Here is a 20,973-nt window from a genome sequence, read left to right as displayed (position 1 = left end):
TTGAAGCGTATTGACTACATTCCTGCAGTGAGCATATGCTCTATGGGAAATTGTGAATATGAGTGTTTTTATGTGTAAATTATAAATGACAATGACTGTACTCTCTATTGGGGATTGAAACAAATCATGCTATTAAAAATGTTTCTCACCGCAGCAGAAGTAGCTGTGAGTATGTTCACGTACAGTAATAACACGTAATATTTGCATGTATTTGAATACGTGCGTGTGTGCACATATAGTAATGACATGGGTGTGGGTCTGCAGTTCAGACACTATGTCCGACATCTGTAATGAAGGCCAGATGGCAAGAACCCCTCATTAAATGTTCTGTCACTAGTCATTCATCAAACAAGCAGACATAATAAAAGTTTTAAACACTTCAATACCTCTCCCGTTGCTCTGTACTAATGAAATATGCATAGAGTATGTATTGAGTCCAATATCTGCCTGCTACGACAATCTCAGCTGTGAAAGTTCTTACTGGTTGGAGTAGAGCAAGAGAGTGAAAGGATGAAGTAAACATACGGAGTACAACTAAAGCACAAATCTATAGGGAACCATCATGGTCATCTGCTGTCCTCTGAGAAGTGCTGAAGACCTGACACGTCATTGATCTAGTGACAAATAAAATTATCATGAGGTCGATGGAGGGTGTGAGTGATTGGCTTTCGTGCCCTTCCTTCTCTGACATATTAACAGCAATTGGCCTGTTGAAAAGTCAATAGGACAGGAAGCCATGTAACCCGTGACGGATGGAGCCATTGTACCACTTTCAGTCACATCTAATAACTCAGACATCTTGACCAGTGAGGTTTGATTTGGGCCAACAAATTCTGATCACTGTTTTTTTTTCAACTTTTGCCCCACAGAAAATATCTCTCAGCAAGAAATGTGTCCACTTCTGCAGATTTTGGTTAAGACTAATGTGTTGAAGTCAAAACCGATGGGCCAGCAAATTGAAAAGGTATGTTTTTGTTACTGTTAAATCATTTGAAAATGCCCTGTATTACTTATGCTTGGTAGGTGATGTTTTCAAAGCAATGGGACTGCTCTATTCGGGCTTTCCAAAAATCCTGAAAGCATCTTACCAATAATAAAACCTTTTCTTTTCTGTGACATATACAGTTTTTCTTATCCATACAGGCTATGAAAATATAGTAAATGCAAATATGAAATGAAACCTTCAATAATGTGGTTCTATGTTTTGTGCATCTTGAAAATGTGTGCCTCCATACCTGTTTTAGCTATACAAAATTAGTTGTGGGTGAGGCAACTTTTAACAGCAGAGAATGAAACGAGGACAGGGTGTGAAAAAGAGAGGGGCAGAGGCAAGGATGAAAGTAACTGACCAAAGACATTGGGATATTGGATGATTGATTCTTTTTCATCCTCTCCTCCTCTGTTGTCTCGCTCCCATTTGAACTGTGTGCAACCCTGCCTTCTAAAACGATTTTCACATTCAGCTAATTTGCATAATACATTTTGCAGGAGACATAATGGAGCACAGATTATCTTCAGAACAAGCATAACATTGTGATGTCTATACTGAACATACAGTATCTGCAAAATATTACCTGGCTAGTGATGTTTACACAACTCAAAGCACTCTGTTAAGGTTAAGGAAAGATTGTGATCTTGGTTAAGTGTTGAAAAAGTCAGTGCTGACTCAAAAAAAAAAGACAGGGCACCTTTATTATTTCAATATTTTACTACAACCACAATCAATTTTGTCTAAACCTTTAATCAAGTGTCTTTGTAAGCTTGATGTGTGGGAACCAGCTGTCCAGAGTCAAAGTTCTGTTGTGGTTTTTCTTTTTTCAAAAATTGTAGATTATGTAACTGTCAACTTATTTTGATGGCATTACTTGTTCAACAAAGTGTGAACATTTCATGAGCTTGAATGTATAAAACTATTATTTGTCTCTCTGTCATACAATAGCACATAGAGCTTATCTCAGGCACTATTCCACGAACAAGTTAGATAGATAGATAGATAGATAGATAGATAGATAGATAGATAGATAGATAGATAGATAGATAGATCCTTTATTGTCATTTTCACAAGTACAACAACATTTAAAGTGCTCACCAGTCAGTGCATCATTCATAAAGATTAAAAATTCAATTTACTAAAAATGTCTATTAGTTACTAAAATATAGGATAATCAATAAATACTATACATAAAAACAGCCCAAGTATACCCACATACACACACAAGGTTACGTCCTGTTATTGCACAGCCCTATTGCACATTCAGTGGTCAACTATATTAATTAGCAGCATTGAGTGTGGTTATAGTTGTAGGATAAAAGCTGTGTTTGAATCTGTTTGTCCTTGTTGTAACGATCTTTTGGGCTGTGTTGATGACCCTCTGGAGCGCTTTCCTCTGAGCCACTGTGTGCAGCTGGTGTACCATACATAGATGCAGTATGTTAGGATGCTCTTGATGGAGGCTCGGTAGAAGGACACCAGCAGTTTCTGTGTGATGTTGTTCTTCCTGACTATTCTCAGGAAGTAAAGTTTCTGCTAGGCCTTTTTCAGCAGTTACATTTCTAACCCTAACTGTGGACTCTGTGTACACTTGTGAGTGCTTAAGCATATTCAACATAAGAAAATGGATACGTAACCAGTACAGCTTTACCTTGTGCTCTTAAATTTATGACTTCTCACTTTTCATTGTCTCTTATGATCTACTTAAACCCCAACATAGATCTACTATCAAAAAATGTAACTCAGGACACTCAACTTTAAAGCAGTGGGTCGTTCAAATGACATGATTTTTTGTTTTAAATGAACAGACCACTGTGGTCAGAATATCATTGGAAGAGGTCTGCTATCCTTCACATTGCTGAAAGAGAGGAAGACAGTTAGGGCTTGGTGACCCTGCTGCTGGGACAGCAGGGTTGCAGCTTCCCTCTTTAGGCAACACCATAATCAGCATAGGACTAAAAGAGTTGATAGCTCTTTTTGATGGACTTTTTGTTTGAATGCCATAGGTTAATTGAGGCAAATACCTGTGAAGGATGTTGAGCCAGGACTGTGGGCATGAAGGGAATTTTTATTTTACCTTTATTTAGTTTCCTCTAGAGTATGAGAGAGCTAGCAATACTGAAGAGGTACATCTGCTGTCTGCTGTCACAAGAAGATGAAATCATTTCAAAAGCTTGGTCAACAGACAGGATGGTCCTAGCTGCCTGAGGGGTTTATCATTCAGGTACAGGGTATTCTACCAGATGCTGTACATAGCTAACGGCGATGCCACAGACTGGGTAGTACACCGAGTTCCCTCCACTAAAAGCAGGGTCTGGAAATAGGAAGAAAGGCTTAAGGCTCCATAGGGAGAAGCTAAAGGGAATCAGAGATGGTCTCTGCAGATTTCACATCTAATTTATGGATGTATTCTTTCTTTAGGTGTACTGTCTCCTTGATAATTTATTGGGCTACACATTTTAATGTGTACAGTAAAATAAGTGTGTCTGTTTTTGAACTGTTTTTGGTTGGTGTTTAATATGACTCTATTTGCTTTTCACTGTTTTATTGAAAGGTGTTAATTCATTCAAATATTGTGATCAATCTTTGCACCTGTCTTTAACAAACTTGGAATATCTCAAACATTTTGAGCAGACGGGTAGTTAGGCCAGATAGGCCATTTTATCAGTATGGAAAGCACAGGTGTAAATTATCAAATGAATGCTGGCTGAAGTCCATTTAGCTGCTTCACTTTCAGGGTCCTGGTATTGTGCATACAGGCTCTTTGTTAATGTTATTAGTAACACCTGTGCTCTTCCTTGTATCAGAAATCAAAACAGCTGCTGTGAAAAAGGCCTATTTATGATGTACTGTAAGATACAGTATGTTACAAACATCTCCATATTGAGAGCTTGCTGTCTTTGTTCTGAAATGGACATTTTACACTGATCATAAAGGACAGAAAAGTGCTGCACCTTTCACTGTCAGTTGAAATTTTCAAGAATGTCACTTTTCAAAATCCCCCGCAAACAGTGATTTCACAGCTGGAGTTCTGTCTGTGGCAAACAACAGAAAACACCTACTGCGACACCAGTGATTGGGGTGAGGACAGGAAATTTTGAACCACAGGGAGACCCTACATTATTCAGCAGTGATTTACCATTTTGAGTGCATAAAAAAGTAATTTAGTTTTTTAATATCTTAATGTTCCTAAAGAAGTCTGACTGCAGTGGTTTAAGCAGAAAGATTAAAGGTGTGGTTCCAAGAACTGGAGGACTATGTAATTGTTACACTTGAAGGATTCATTTGCAAAAATAGATAAAAGCCATTCTTAAAATGAAAAAACAAACACCTGTTTGATTGATACTCTCTGGAGTGCATACACACACACAAAAAAAACATGATTTAGGATAATAAATCCAAGCACCTGCTTGATTGATACTTCCTGACGTGCGCACACAAAAAACCCCATTACTAAATCATGTTTTCTTGTGTGCCCTCCAGGTGTCAAACGGGTGTTTGTTTATATTCATTTTAAAATGGTTTTTATCTGTTTTTGCAAATGAACTCTTCACTTAATCACTAAAACACAGACTGGCTTTTGTGAACAGTGTCTTGTATATAGTGGCACGTTTAGTTATACACACACACACACACACACACACACACACACACACACACACACACACACACACACAATTTCTGACACTTGACTTTCAAATGTACAGTGGCACAGATTCCCATAATTCTACCTAATCTTTTCTGTAATGCCTGTAGGGTCAGACTTCAAATTGATGAAGTATGACCTTCAGCAGCAATGATGCATTACCTATTAGATGTTTCTTCCATTCAAGGTCCCTGTGTTCAACTGTGCAGAGCATATAGATCATCCAGTGTAAAAGCACAAGCCAGTGTTTACAGGAAGCTTACCAGAAGTGAACCCACAGTCTTAAGGAGTGGCCTGTATCAGTCATACAGTATCATTAAAACATTCAGCTTCATATCTGTAATTAATGCTGCGTGGCTGCTTCACTGGTTTTTCAATTCAATCTTAATATTCTTATGAAAACATGAAAATATTTAATAGGTCCCCTAGTTTCCTAATTTCTTAGGAAAGATGGTTGCTCTCATATCAAAACATTTTCTGGGAATTACTTGTCACCAAGGCATAAATACTGTTTCCTAGACTATAGTGACTAACAGGACAGCTGATATAAATGTAAAATATTTGTCTTACTCTGTGATTCAAAAATTGGAATATTTTTACATTAGAGATTTAATCATAAAGATTAGGCTATAAAGTCTATACATGATTTAATGATTTTTGACCAAGATATGTAGGGGAGACCGGGGTTGGTTGTCACAATGTGTGAGAGTGTCTTTGATGGTTAATTGCTTCTCGTTACAACAAGGTGTAAAAGTGAAAGGGATATCCATTTCAAGCCAAGACTTAAGCTTCCATTTAATATAGGAAGGATTATTGAAATAGGTTTTGATGATCAGCAACAGTAAAAAATGTGACAACCAACCCCAGTCTCCCTTACATTTTACAGTTAAAAAAGTTAACTTGTCAGTGCCTTGTAGTGGGAAAAAAAGTATATTATGTAGACTGTACACTGGTACAGTCATTAGTTTATGTGGTGTAACAAATGGTACAAATTGACCTCATATATATAGAAGAATAAGTGATTCAGAAGTTTAATTTGACAAAATTCAATAGTATAATATTGAGATCCACTATACCAGAGGTAAACACCGGTGACAACAGTTTGTCATTTGTGTTAATTAGATCTTTTATGACGTGTGTGCATGTGCAGAGTGCATAAATATATGGACAGATCAAAGAGGTGGGCTAGTACTGGTTATTGTCTGTGTGGGGGTGCAGAGTCTCCATCGTGACTAATAGGTCTCTGCCTCTAATTACAGGACAACACATACAGACACACACACAAACACACACACAAACACACACACACACACACACACACACACACACACAAAATAATATAATATATAATATATATAACAAAGTAAACATTCAAACATTGCATCTTCTTCCTTTTTCATATTTAAGCTCTGGATTTGGTGTTCAGGTGGGTCTAAACCCACCAAAGAGCAAAGACTCAATGTACCTGAAGATAAACATACCACTGAGATTACATGTAGGTTACTTTAAGTATTAATTGTTTGTTCTCTGAAGCAATAACAAGATTATGTCCGTACCAGTAATTGGCCAACAACCGGTGGGCATGTTAACCCCTTCACTCCCCGAGCCACCTCCACCTCTTTCAACTTGATTCTCTCTTCTTCTCTATTCCCTCACTGCCTGCTTTCCAAAACATGACTTCATAACGGCCTTATTTACACTACAGGCTTTCTTTGAAAAAAGTGGGTAGGCTACAAGGCGATTATGTGAGTCTCCAGAAAGAAAACGTTTTGTGGGTGCTTGCTTATTGAACAACTCAATGAAAAGTGCAAACATCAAACACAAAAAATGGAAGCTATTTTGGCTATTTTAAAATCGATACTGAAGGAGAAATTTTGTTGGTCATTTTGTAGTTCAATGCAATGTGTAAATTAAGCCACTTTGTGATGTTGCCAGTTCAGTTTCTACCATTTCATAAAGGGCTGGCTCCCTGTGCGCGCGCGCACTCTCGGTACTCCTTAATTAGAGCGCGCACTCTTATGTGAAGGTGGAGCTTGGCTCTTCGTTGATGCGCAGCTCAGAAGAAACTTGTGCGGTTTAAACTTTGGCAAATGTCGATGTATGTCTGACAGATAATAAAATAATGTAAAGTATATGCTGCTAACGACCTCTAGCAATGTCTGACGAGGGGGAAGAAAGCGACAGCGGCGAGAGAGCCCGTCTCTCGGAGTCTCCCTCCCCGCCTCTGTCTGACTGTCATCCCGAAGGATCCACTTCCTCTCCGCGGCCCCTGGACCTCTTCTCTTCCGCCTCTCCGTTACTGGGGGATATAGACCCACCTTACCTGGCTTCTCCGGAGTGCCTTCACCCGTCTCCAGAAAATCAGGAGCAAGGGGACTCCCCACACTCCACAACACCAAAGTTACGCCAGCGCACCGGGGACACCGGTTCTCCGTTTCGCTCGTGGCAGGATGTGCGTCTAGATGTGGTGTACGACCGCCACGATTACCCGTTTTCTAAATGGAGAGGACGAGGCGCAGGTAGTGCTGAGCGTTTTCAGCACCGCGGACAGAGAGTCCCCCGGGCTCCGGAGCTCTCTGACTCGGGAAACCACTACTCTGTTGAGCCCACAGACACCGAGATCAACTCAGAATCCCTGCAAGCGTGAGTCCTTTATTTTCAATCCCAACTTTTACTCATCAATCCAGAGACGTGATAAATAAGTTAAATGACCAGTTTCGCGGCCTTGAGTTTACATGTGCTTATTTACAAACTATGGCATTTTGGAGTTGTCTAATGCAAAGGGGACACTGGGCGATGGTTTAGAATTGGGGAACGTATTCTGTGGTTTGATCAAGAGCAACTAATCCACCTGTAAATGTCAACAAGTAAAGGATGGTTTTGGAGAGAGTAAAGCAGTCAGGGTCAGGGTTACTGACAACTATAATGAAATAAATTCAGCTTTATAAGTCCTTTATGGATTTCATAAACGGGACTCGACTGTGATAGATTGTTAATGGAGGAACATACATTCCACTGTACCTGTCCTTCTGTTGCAAGTTAGCATCTTGATTGGTTCTCTGGTGCATGAATACTTAAGGAGCAGTCAACAGGGATTGTGTGCGTACGTGTGTGTGTGTGTGTGTATGTGTTGAGTGTTAGCCTCAGTAAGAGAGAGACATAGGGGTAAGACCATGTGACACTGAGCTGGAGCAGAGTATGTGACACTGATCACATGCACAAACACTCATAAAACCCTGATTGGGAACCTCTCTGCCATCTTGCAAATTTATTCTGCTGTATAATTTCTCTCAACTTTCCTACACATGAGATAAGTACTCACAGGATCATTTATTGTATTTAGTCAAGTGCATCCATGTAGCAAGTATCCACAGGGATAAATGGGATATAGGGTGACAATTAATGGGTTTTTGTGCAGCAAAGCCAGTTGAGTTATATCTATCAGATACTGAGGATGGCAGGTTGTAGTGATTGGTCTTTGATGTTCTCTGGTCTACCTCTTTGATACACCAGTGTTCAGCATAAAAGGCCTTTAATGGAAAAGAAGCATGTATGCTTTCACTGGTGCCTGACCAGGCTAAATGTTGAAGCCTGTGTCTGTGTGTGTGTGTGTGTGTGTGTGTGTGTGTGTGTGTGTGTGTGTGTGTGTGTGTGTGTGTGTGTGTGTGTGAGAGAGAGAAAGAGAGGGTGAGAGAGGGTGAACATGCCTGTTTCTCATTACCAGGGAAATATGGTGAGCAACTCACCTTTGATCTCAAAAATTGGCAATTTACTGCTTGAAAGAGTGTCTAGTGTGTGTGTATTTTATAAAGACAGAGAAAGAGGGAGAGTATAGGTCTTGTCATATATTCTGTTCATGTCTGTGGACTGATAGAGTGCTAACTCATTAGTCAGTTTTGTAAATATTCCTCAAGAGTTGAAACTTCTTTCTTCTACCCATTATCCTCAAAGTGTAATTTCAAAGCTGATCTTCCCATACTCGCTTTTTCTATAGTTCACAGCTGAGTGACCTAACCTGGTTGATTGCTTTAACTGAATATAGATAACTTGTTGGATGAACATCTCAAAGCTAAGTTAAAAAAGAAGAGATTTTGATCAGTTTAAAATGGATGACAGTTTATCATTGAAAAGCTTACAAGAAGTTACAGCTCCTCAGTGTTTTCAGTATATGTATAAGCTACTGCTACTGCTATTTAGTTTACATATCCATTACATTTCAAACACTTTGGAGTAATACTTTACAGAATATGAGCAAATTCTACTTGTTCATATCCATTGACTGGTATGAAACGTGGCATTTTTAAGGGCCATATCAGTAGTTTTGCATGTTTCACTCCACTAAAGGTCACATGTAGATTACTGCTGACTGTCATCCCCAGCATGACATTTATTTTTAGAATGATTAATCATCCAAAGATATTGTCTTCTTGGCTTGACATCCGAAATACATGATAATAACTCTTATACTGTATAGTAGCAGCCAAGTATGAAGTTTCAAAAATGGTCTCACTCCAATGAAAACACATCAACACTGTGACTCAGAATGAACATGTACATTACAGTAAACTACAGTAGAACTCATTTATTTCTTTGATACTTATCAACAATAAACTTTATTAAAAGCCACTATGGTATAATCCAAATTCAATTTATTTTATTTTATATGAAAGACCAATGGCTTGAGAGCTAAATAAAGGAAGAATTTAGAGCAAGCTGCAGTGGTGTGTTGGAATTGACATCACCAGTAGCAGTGTTTCTCCCTTTTCTGACAGTTTTGTTGCTAATAGGAGAGGGAGCTGCTTGCTTGGAAAGGGGCTCTGCAGCAGCCTTTGAATTGGATGCAGCATCAGGACGAGAGCTATGTACACACAGTTAATCAAATGAAATGTGAAAAACTGAAACCACAGACCCTGCTGAGAATCAAAACCTAAATCTACAGCCTTTTGCAGCTTTTTGAAAAATTAACATTCTCATATCAGAAAGTTAAAATCATGCATCTTTACACTAGATGATTATATACATAATGAGTAATATGAGTGAAAGTAAACAAGTAGGCATTAAAACATGTAGCAAGCTAGAAAGGCAGGTGAATATTGCCCTTGAATTCAACAGATAGGCAGAATGATGTTTTTTAGTGGGATGGGATGAAATGTGCTGCATATGTTTAGGGAGTAAAGTGACCTTGGTTGCAACAATGGTAATGCATTAAATACTTTAGGATTGTACAGCTTTAAGAAGAGCACTATATGATGGAAGTGCGAATACAATCGCACACTGTAAGCAGACATGCATAAACAATCACTCCTTCACTCAGCCATTTTCTTCCCAATCATCCATTTATCTCCCTTTTCTACACACACACACACACTCACTTTCTCTCTATCTATCCATCTCCATTGTATCTGCCTCCTCCTCTCTGTGTGATTGTAATTCCATGCAGAAATGATGCAGGTAAATTCTATTACAGATCAGAATCACAAATAGTGAAAGATGGATGGAGAGGAAGACAGAGAAGGATGGAAAATAGTTATTCATTACCTGGCTAGGGTTATATAGCCATCTAGTTAGGGTTATCTAACTAAGGTTGGCTGGTAGGTAGACCATCCCCTCATGTAGCTATATGGAATCCTCCTATTGCTTATGTGTGTGTGTGTGTGTGTGTGTGTTTGTATAGGTGGAGGGTTGGATGAGAAATTATACCTTATAGCATAATGCATTGTGGTAATCAACTACAGAAACTATGACCCTAAAAGAGTCATAACAATAATGTTCACTGCATGGTATTGGTTTGGTTTGTATTGCATTTTACAGATGAGTTATGTTTTGTCCACATTCTGTATTAGGGTTGTCAAAAATATTGATACTCCGAAAAGTATCGATACTCAAACGGCGTATCCGGATACGATACTAATTTGCCACGGTATCGATACTACAGCGTGTGCGCACTCGACAGGTAGTGCAGCAGGTAAGACAGCATCCGACAGCCAGAGACACATTTCTGCTCTATAGTATGGCCAGTGCGGCTGCTGGAGGGCTAGACCAGCCAGTCTTCAAAATGGCAAAAGCTTTGTTTGAAAATATTTTGCATGCGAGGCAAACGAAGAAGGGAAACTGAAAGCCTGTGTGCAAACAATGTTTTAAAGCGTTGGCAACGAAGTCGAGCAGCACAACTAACTTGGCCAAACATCTGAAGGACTGACACCCTGGGCTTCATGATGAGTTCGGACAGGTTAGTAAAGCTCTCGTTCATCATTTAACTGAATGTATTAAACTTATTACTGATGTTAGTGTGGCCGGTGGCCCGCATTAATGTTGATTGTTTTGTGATTAGCTGTGGCTAGCACATTACTAGACCGCGCTAGCCACATTTAGCTTGCTGCTCAATTAATGTTGGTTGTTTTTTTTATTAGCCATTAGCCGCGGCTAGTAGCCTTTACTAGCTAACGTTACTCAAACGTGTTGTTTTCTCTTACAGTTGCAGAGTGAAGCAGAGAAAACTCTACTTGCAACTAAACAGAAGAAGCAAAAACAGCCAACTCTGCCACTTCTGTTTGACAAGCAGCGAAAATACGACCCCAAGACAGTCATTCATAGAGTAAAGTGCACTTTCTGAAGCCTTGTGTGCCTTAATAAATGTTCACTTTTCAATTTTTAAGTGTAGCTGAGAATACAGCATTTCAATTGTGTGATGTTCATTTTAACTGGTTGTTGTTACTGTTAAAATATTGTTCTAATTGTTGTATTGTGTGTTGTGTTACCTCAGACAACCTAACATGTTCTCATTGTTGCTATTTTTGTTCTTTGCAGTTTGCATTACCTCAGAAAACCAGCTTCTTTTTGCACTACCTCAGACAAGTGTTGTTTGCATATTTTTGCTATTGTTAATTTTAGATTTTTGGATTATTTGCAGACAACCTTAAAATATTGTTAAATTGTGTTATATTTGGGATATTTATTTTGCATTTATTTGCACAGTGCAAGTGAAAACAACGTGATTGTCTTGTTTTTTATTGTGTTTTTTTTTTCATTTTCTGATTATTTAACTAGCATCTGCGGTTTTGCTGAGAAAGCATGTTCCATGTTGAGATTGAAAAAGATTTTTTTGAGTTTTTCATGTTAATAAAAATATTTTTTATGCCTTTAAGTATTTGTCATTTTTTAACCCCGCAGTATTGAAAATGGTATCGAGTATCAAATATTTTCTTGGGTATCGCTATCGAGTTTGAAATGTTAGTATCGTGACAACCCTATTCTGTATGCATACTGATGGTGCTGATCTTGTCATATATGTGTTTGTCCAGTCGTGCACCATGTGTGTCCACATTTATATTCTTATGTTTGCTAATTTGTGTGTGTGTGTGTAAGACAGAGAGATATTCTATTCTCTACCATTGATTGGCAGCCTAAGGTACACACTGATTGTCTAAATCGAAAATCAAGAGCTACCGACCTTTTATACCCTTTAATCACAGACTGACAAGCATGGTTTGTCTCTGTTGCTCTCTTTCTCACACACATGCACACACACACACACACACACACACACACACTCACACACACACACTCCCACAATGTTCTTGTGGGATCTTTTCAGTTCTATATCTTTTTTATGCCCCCGGGGAATATTTCCACTGTAACCAGGTTTCCATTTTCACCTATTCTTTCATTGTCCACGGGAGGATCTGGGTGAGAGGGTGATAGCAGGGAATGGGGCAATATCAGGGCTGAATGACTGAAATGGAGGAGTCTGGCTGGCATGAGTGGGAAGGATTGGGTGGGCATGCAGGAAGGCATGGAAGGCTTGGAAGTTGTTGATGGGCAGATGGACAACTAGGAGGACAGGCAGACGAGTAATGATCATGGGACACAAGAGAAACAAGCTAGCATTAAAGACACAAGGAAAGAGAAGGGGATACACAAGATAATCCTCTGTTACCATAACTGTACAGCACCAGCCCTGGCTTGCTGCAGAATGTTTCCAACGGGGAATTCAACTGTGCTCCTTAAGTCCATAGCCCTCCTCGTTAACCAGGTACTGGTAGCCCCAACGTTAGAGGAGTATGACTAACTGCCAGATCGTTGATAATGTGGGGAGGTGGAGGGCCCACAACTGGAGGAGTCTAGGAGGCTAGTGGAGACAAGTTGTGTGAGACATGAAATCTGGGGCAAACCTTGATGCGAGGAGGAAGCCTAACAGTGGAGTTAATGATTAAGTGAATCTCATATGGACCAATATAATGAAGTAGTTTGCAAGGGGAGACCTCTTAAGGAAAGCCAAACTTTCTGACCTAGTTGGAATTTGGGGCTGGTGCCTGGTGCCAGTCAGCATTGTGTTGGTTGTGGTCAGTGGAGCAGAGCAAGGTGACACCGACATCCTTCCAGACCTCATGATCTGACCGGTAAGGGGCGGAGAAATCCAACTTGTGGCAGGTTTTTGCGTGGACACCAATTTTTATTGAAGGGGAGGGTCTGGATGAGAGACTAATGGCAGGGAATGGGAATCCATGGCCAGCAGCGATGAATCTAGGAAATGGAGGAGTGTTGGCTGTTGTTAGCAGTCCCTCTGAATGAGGGGCAGCTTTACAAGGAGGGATATCTTGAAGGTTTGGAAGTTGTTGATAAGCAGGAGGATAGGCAGTCAAGTAATGAGCCTGGGACACAAGAGAAACAAGTTAACATGAGAGGAAACTGAATCACTAGGTATGTAAAATAAGTAAGCCTTTAATTGTAGCTACCATTGTGGTTGAAATAACTATCTTCAACTTCAACTTTATTTGTATAGCACTTTACAACCTAAAGGGCTCTATTGCACACACTAAGGGAAAAAAAGGAAAATAAACAGTAGAGGAGAAGAGAAATCAGAATGATGATAAAATATAATACTGACAACGATATCAATAATAAAAGCAATTATAGTATAAGCACATGGTCACACAAAGCAAACGGCTAGCACAGTTAATAGCTATAGTAAAAGTATGTTTTAAGATGACTCTTGAGAGAATTCCACAGTTTTGGGGCAGCAATAGAGAAAAGCACTGTCCGCATAACACATTAGTTCTGGATCTGGCAAAGAGTGGGTGAAGAGCCTTGGTAGATATACTGCAAGCTGATGAACTGATAGGAGGCAGGTGGGCTGACTGGGAGAGGTGATGAGCCCAAAGAGAAAAGAGTTCAAGGTGAGCTGAGCAGGGAGCCAGGAGAATGAGAAAAAGGAATCCACACCCATGCCAACACACACATACCAAACAGGGGAGCACTAGGAACACAGTGAAGGGGAAGCAGAAGTAAACGCTAGGGGTTCTTCTGGGATCATAATAATATTTCATGCTTTGCTCTGCAACTCGCTCTCATGTAGCTTTAGGAAACATCAAGGCTTTGTTTTCCCAGTGTGTGGGTCAGAGTGTTGGGCTACACAGCAGATGTAGGGATTTTGACAGATCTGTGTGTTTCTAAAATACAATAGGAGTACAATAATCCAAATGAAATGTGTTATGCACTAAAAAGAATGATTACCAGGGGTTCTGTGCAAACTACTGCTAGTTATGTTCGACAGGTAACTTTGATTGATTGATTGATTTTTTTTTATTAACGTGTCTTGCACCAGAAGTGCCCAGCCCAAATGGGCTTACAAGACACTGAAACAAAAGAAGAAAAGAACACATAATAACAAATGAAAACCAGATAACGGGCATTATAACAACTAAACATATAGACCGTCCTGACGCTTTTTCCTTTGACGTTTTTTTAACTATTGATGAAGATTTTTATCTGCTGGGATGTGACACTGTGCCTCTAGAAATCATGTTCTATGTAGGAAGATAGATAAATAAAGACATACTGTGGGTAGTGTGTTGAAAAAGACAGATTCACCAGTGGCCCCAAGAGTCATTTTGGGTGACCACCACTGAATCATGGTATGAGCTTGTCATGCAAGAGCCAATTAAAGTGACAGCTTCATATGTCTCTTGCCAATCAGAGCTGTTGACCTGAGATGACCCTGTAATGATCTTTGACCCCAGTAGTGGTTCATTGATCAGGGCGAGGATAGCTCTATTACAGATGAATTGGTGGAGTTTTCTCTTAGGTCAGAGGACAAGTCTGTGTTAAGCACTGCTGATTGTGTTTGACCAGTCCCTGTCCATGAGTATGAATGACAGTAATGACTTTGTTTGCCTTGTTACACCATAGTCAGTTTGATTTAACTAATGATACTGGCTTGTTCTCTTGCCTCCATCATTTGCTCTCTTTCTGTCCAATTCCCTTTCCAACTGTTCATCATTCTTTCCTCTGAATGTCAAAGCTTTTCTCCTTTCTACCTACACCTTCATCATACTGCATTAATTCTTGTCATTATGGCCTAACATTTCCTCCTCTCTCTGCTGTCTACAGGGTGGAGGCCATGCATCGCCGGCACACTACATTGAGGGAGAAGGGGCGTCGCCAGGCAGTGAGAGGCCCAGCCTACATGTTCAATGAACGTGGCTCTCCCCTCACTGCAGAGGAGGAGCGTTTTCTGGATGCTGCTGAATACGGAAACATTCCTGTGGTCCGGAAAATGCTGGAAGAGTCTAAAACCCTCAACTTCAATTGTGTGGACTACATGGGCCAGAATGCATTGCAGCTGGCAGTGGGTAATGAGCACCTAGAAGTGACTGAGCTGCTGTTAAAGAAAGAAGGATTAGCGAGGATTGGAGATGGCCTTCTTTTGGCTATTTCCAAGGGTTATGTTCGCATCGTAGAAGCCATTCTCGGCCATCCTGCTTTTGGCGGGGGTCTCCGGCTGGCTTTGAGCTCTCTGGAGCAGGAGATGCGTGATGATGTCTTCTTTGCTTATGATGAGGATGGAACACGTTTCTCGCATGACGTCACACCCATCATCCTGGCTGCTCACTGCATGGAGTTCGAAATTGTCCACATCCTATTGTCCAAGGGAGCCCGCATTGAAAGGCCGCATGACTACTTTTGTAAGTGTTCAGAGTGCCTGGATAAACAGAAGAAAGACTCCTTCAGTCACTCACGCTCCAGGATGAATGCATATAAGGGCCTGGCTAGTGCAGCTTACTTGTCGCTCAGCAGTGAAGATCCTGTACTGACTGCCCTGGAGCTCAGCAACGAACTGGCAAGACTGGCCAACATCGAGACAGAATTTAAGGTGAGTTGATCTGTATCTCTCTTGACATTGTTTCCTTTTTGCTTGTTTATCGGCATTTTCTTTTTTTTGGCCCCTCACTTTCTTAAAACCAGCTCACACAAACAGCCTGTTTTCTATGGGTTGCCAAAGAGGTGATACAGTATGAGGGGAAAAAGAGTGATTGTCCCCTTCTGGAGAAACACACAGTTCATCTTTTTAAGGGTTAGGGTTAGGAAAGCCATTATATAAGAGTAAATGAGTGTATTTAATCTTTTTATATTATTATTGTTGTCACATTCTCATTATTTTTTTTCACAGTGCAGGCAGGATAGGTACAGTTTATATTGTTGAATGGAAATTTGAAGATCCATCTGTGCCAGTGTTTTAAACGATTCCTGCCAATGATACAGTTAAATCACTAGACTCTCATCTTGAATTTATTTCCCAGTGGACTCCCAGCTTTTTATTACTCGTATTACTTTATTACCTATGTAATCTGTCCTCAGGTTTTAATGAAATAAGAACTATAAAGCAGAACACTTTATTTTTTTTATGGAAAATATAAGAGATCTTTTATTGAGAGAAAGGATTGCATACTGCAGCCATACATTGTGTGTGTGTGTGTTGGAGAAAATGTAATTGCAAACTTGTGTAACAGAATGATGTTTGAGATTTCTGGATCTAAGGTTTCATAGCAGCCCCATACACAGCCACACATACCCACATAAATTTGAATCCAACCTGCTGTGCCAGCTGGGTTTGCAGACATCTGTCCTGAGGCAGGTTGATTGGCTTGGAGCCAGGGTAATGCATTCCCACTAAACTATGCTATGCAACAGGTTTGGGCAAGCTTTTAGGGCTGGTTGGAGGTGGAGAGGGACTTGATTCCCTTGCATTGTGCCAGCTGGTACACCTGACCTGAATCCGTTGCCTTGGGATATTAAGGCCACCACACTCTTTGACGAATGAGTCACACAGAGAAAGAGGGAGAACAACATGTGGATACAGTGTTGCTAACTGACCAGTAGGGCTAGCTGTTACAGTTGAAACTGTTATGACAATATGTTCTGTTGGTATGCAAAAGAACGTTGAAAAATTAAACTGGGGTGTTCTGGTAATAAGGATTCACACCTTGTAATAACTCTTTCCCTGTGTTTCCTGTCTCTCTATATTGTAATACTATGGAATAAAGGCAACAATGCCATACAACCTCTTTATAAGTTTAAAACAAAAAATTGTAATAACCAATTTTAAGTTACCGCATGCTTAAAATGACTAATTTAGACAACTTACCAAGACACCAATATACCAAGACTTACTGGATGGATTTGCACTGTGTTCAGGGTTTCCATTATCTTAGAGAGATACACAAGTACTTTGTCTACAGCGGTCCATGCTACTTTGTTTTATGTTCTTGGAGTGGTAATACATGTCTGAAATAAGTCAGAAATAGTCTCCCTTTGTCTTTGTGGCAAGCAAACATCTTAAAAGGATTAGGGTTGGGCTTGGGTGTGAAAAAAGCACACTTTTCTATATATCATCTTTTATGTTATTTGCTCATTGACATAAGGACTTATTAACTAGGCAGCTTCACTGTGTTTGTTCACTTTTAGGTTAGTCATATGCCTCATTTGCCTTCCGTTGTCCGCCCATGTGTGGCTGTTAATTTCTGTCTCTCCTTATTCATCCATTCCTCTGTCTTTCTGCCCATCTTTATGTTTGTCATTCAATTCCCCATCTCTTCAAAACTTAATGAGAAGGGCTCACCTGAGGGACCCCTGTTGTGTTGGAGCTCATCTGTCTCATTACCATCTCATTATCACCCCTCCATCTTCTCTCTTTAATGGTCTCCCTAGCCCTCCTCTATGTCATATTCTCATTATGTTCAAATATCAAATAATATTAAGACACCCATGCGGTAAATGGGGAAATCAAACAGGGGAAATACAAGTTAAGGCTTGGATTAAGGCATTATGTCAGTGAGAACAAAATGTGACATGCAAAAGATTGAAACACTACTTTATGTCATTGATGACACCTTTATAAAGCACTTTAAAAGCATAGCTCTTTCTTATGGAATATATTTGTATTTGTTTTCGACTCCTCTTTGGACCCAGCTCAGGAATTAAATCAACTTGCTTGATGTGCAGGGCCGCATGTCACATTGTTAAGATTTATAGGGTGTGTGTCAGCTGCTACAACCCACAGTTACCCATTACACCTTTTGCTGTGTACAGTTTGTTTGCAGAGACGTTTGTGTAAATCCTCGGAGAAGCATAATTCTGGTTTAAGGCCACCAAAATGCTTCTCTGTGGTTATGTAAGCTGACATGTCTGCTACTTCAAGACATAGTGGCAAATATTATTCAGTTTGGTTCAGGGTGATCTTGGTTTGGAGATCTTGGCCACTACTTTGGACAGATTGCTATTAAATTACACAAACATTGACTGCCCCCAAGAAGATAAACCCTTTATATTGATTAGCCCCTAACCGCCAAAGGGACACAATTTTTCATTTATCAGGCACATTGATTAATTAAATCTGCCTCAGCTGTATGCTATATATACTGTACATACTAAAATGCTAACACGATACAGGCTACATGTTTAATGTTACCATGTTAATGTGTCAGTTGTATGCATAGGATTAGAATATAGTGTGGGACACAGTTTATGTATCCACTTGCACTTACAGTAAATAAAGCATTCATACATGCGTTCACACAGTTGAGTGCCAACAGCTCTCACACAATAGCTCACAACCTGTCACAGTGTAGAGAAGAGAGTGCTGCTAGTGGTGCATGATAAATGTTTCTGAAAGGGCTGCTAAAGACACATCAGGACCTCCTGAGAAGCAGAATATTTATCTACAAACATCTTGCTCTCCAAGACAGCCCATCAATTTCTCATAAGAGCCTCTGGACACATACAGCTGCATTAACACACTTTCCAAATATCTTTGGGAGAGGCAGGGAGAGAGAAGTAAGGCAAAGGAGTGTGGTGTTTGTTTTTTTAATTAAATTTGACTTTGTTCTGTGTGGTGGCAGTTTTAGTTCAAGTTAATTTCTTAATAGTGGAAAGAATAGCAACAGATACAATGTGAGACAAACAGCCAGAGAGATAAAGTGAAAAGGAGCTGGACTGAGTGGATGGAAATGCAGTAATAGAAACTCTATCCCTCTTTTTCCCTTCTCCCTCCATCTTACATCTCCCTGTCTCCCTTCATGTTTGATGCTTGCCTCATGTCCCCCCTCAGTTCACTCATCTGTAACCATTCTCACTCTGCTTCACACTGCTCTGTCTCCATTTTCAATCTCACAACATCGTTCCCTTTCCTTTATCTCAGCCCCAGAGGCACAAACCACATGCTTTGAATTGTGATTGGAATTCCACATATATGTGTGTGTAATGGTGGGGCTCGCTTGTGTGTTCCTGATGTGTTTCTTGCAATGCAATTATCATTGATTAAGAAAGCAGTCTTGTGCAAATACTGCCCTGAAGCCTTTATATCAGGGTACAAGCAAATGTGAGATTGTTATTGATTTTTTTCACTTATAAATCTAAAGGAAAGACAAACCAAATGCTGTCTTTTCCTTCATGTCCCCAAAGAGCCAATATGCTGTCATTGCTTGATGTCCAGAATTTCCTTTTTGTTTTTGCAGATGGTGATGGGATTTTTTGCCTGATCAGGCAAATTCTAAAATATAAAGTGTTCAGTTTTTGGTTTTTAAAATTCCAAACTCTCTGACTCCAGAAAATGGATAACACTATTTCAAATTATCTTCCTCCAGAATATAAAAAAGGATGGTATGGTGATGAGAGAGGTGAGATGTTGGACTATCTAGGACATCGATGTTGACTGGAATATATTCTAATCCAGCTCTGAAAACATCAGCAAATTTATGGAAGCAGTGACAAGCAAAGTAGGTCAATTATATTATCCCTGCAGTGACTGTTCACACATATTCAAACCACAAAAACTGAACAAAACACTGCTGCTTACAACTCTAGACTCACTACCAGCGATATGGAGAAATATAACTCTAAAATACAAGATTGATGGTTACAGCTAATGGTAATCCAAATCAATCCAAACAAGGCTGAAATGAGTGTTGAACAAATCTGACATTGTCCACACACAAAGATCTTTTTCCCTGGTGCTGCCCTAAAAGAGACCATCACCAACTGGTATGGGAACTGCTCTGCTCATGATTGGAAAGCCCTACAGTCTAGAGTTGTACACCATAGTACAGTATACCATTGGATCTTTGCTTCCCACCCTGCAGGACACCAGAGGGTGCAGAACCAGATCTAGTAGGATTATCAAGGATCTTTTTCACTAGCTTGTACACCCGGGGAATTGCCTCTGTAGTCCAACATAGAGAAAAAAACATCTTCATATAGGCCATCAGGATAATGTGGAGCATCTGTCTCTGAGTGTGTATTTTAGTTTAAATGTGCATTATAGGGTTTCTTCCCAGAAGCAAGAAGGTTATTGTTATTGCATGAATGGATTGGTATTCTGTGTCCACATTCTCCTCTTCCTCCTTCTTCCTCTCAGGAGAAAGTGTGGTGTTTTTGTTAGACGCCCTTATTTATTTTTAATGCTTTGGGTCTTTCCAGTGGAGCAAATATCTTTCAAAAATGTACCTTTAAAAAAAAAATTCCAGGCATTTCTATTTGAGTTTTTGTGTGGAAAATTAAACTGCATAAAATCTAAGGGAGAGGAATGCACTAAATAAAATAAGTGTTTGAAATGTGTGTAACCAAAGGCAGAGTGAATACCCTCTTTCAGCTGTTGTCGAGTTTGTCTTTGTTGTACCTATGAAGATAAATAAGTCAAGTTGACTTCCTCCAATGTCATTTATATAGACATGCCTGCTCTCTGGTTTAAATGTAAAGCCAAAATATTCATCTAACGGATATTATTTTTCTAAGATGGAAAGGTCATGAACCAAATCACACTATCACCCTTTTAAATTCTTTTTACACCCAAGCTATATTATAATTGCAAATGGGAATAAATGTCTCATGACAGGTTGACATTTCTCGAGTCATTAAAAGAAGTGTCTGAGCTCAAGGATACAGGTGAGGATCTATATGGCACGCAGGCACAAAAGGCAGGGGAACCATTTTCAAGCATTTTATAGGCAATTTTTAAAAAAGACACAAAACTCTAAAGATGGCTGATTACGCTGTATGGAGC

At 39.8% G+C, this 20,973-nt stretch overlaps 1 protein-coding gene across 1 annotated transcript in view; it reads left to right on the top strand.

The window, feature by feature from the left end:
• Nucleotides 1–6,792: 6,792 nt before the first annotated feature.
• Nucleotides 6,793–20,973, top strand: part of LOC128362917 (short transient receptor potential channel 7-like) — a 45,297-nt gene continuing 31,116 nt past the window's right edge. Inside the window, exons 1-2 of the mRNA XM_053323781.1 lie at nucleotides 6,793–7,280; nucleotides 15,027–15,789. Of these exons, the coding sequence (XP_053179756.1) occupies nucleotides 6,793–7,280; nucleotides 15,027–15,789 (1,251 nt within the window). The remainder of the gene's footprint in view (nucleotides 7,281–15,026; nucleotides 15,790–20,973) is intronic.

This window comes from Scomber japonicus, chromosome 8 (assembly GCF_027409825.1).
Source record: "Scomber japonicus isolate fScoJap1 chromosome 8, fScoJap1.pri, whole genome shotgun sequence".
NCBI classification, from domain to species: Eukaryota; Metazoa; Chordata; class Actinopteri; order Scombriformes; family Scombridae; genus Scomber; species Scomber japonicus.
This window is presented reverse-complemented; position numbering and strand designations above follow the sequence as displayed.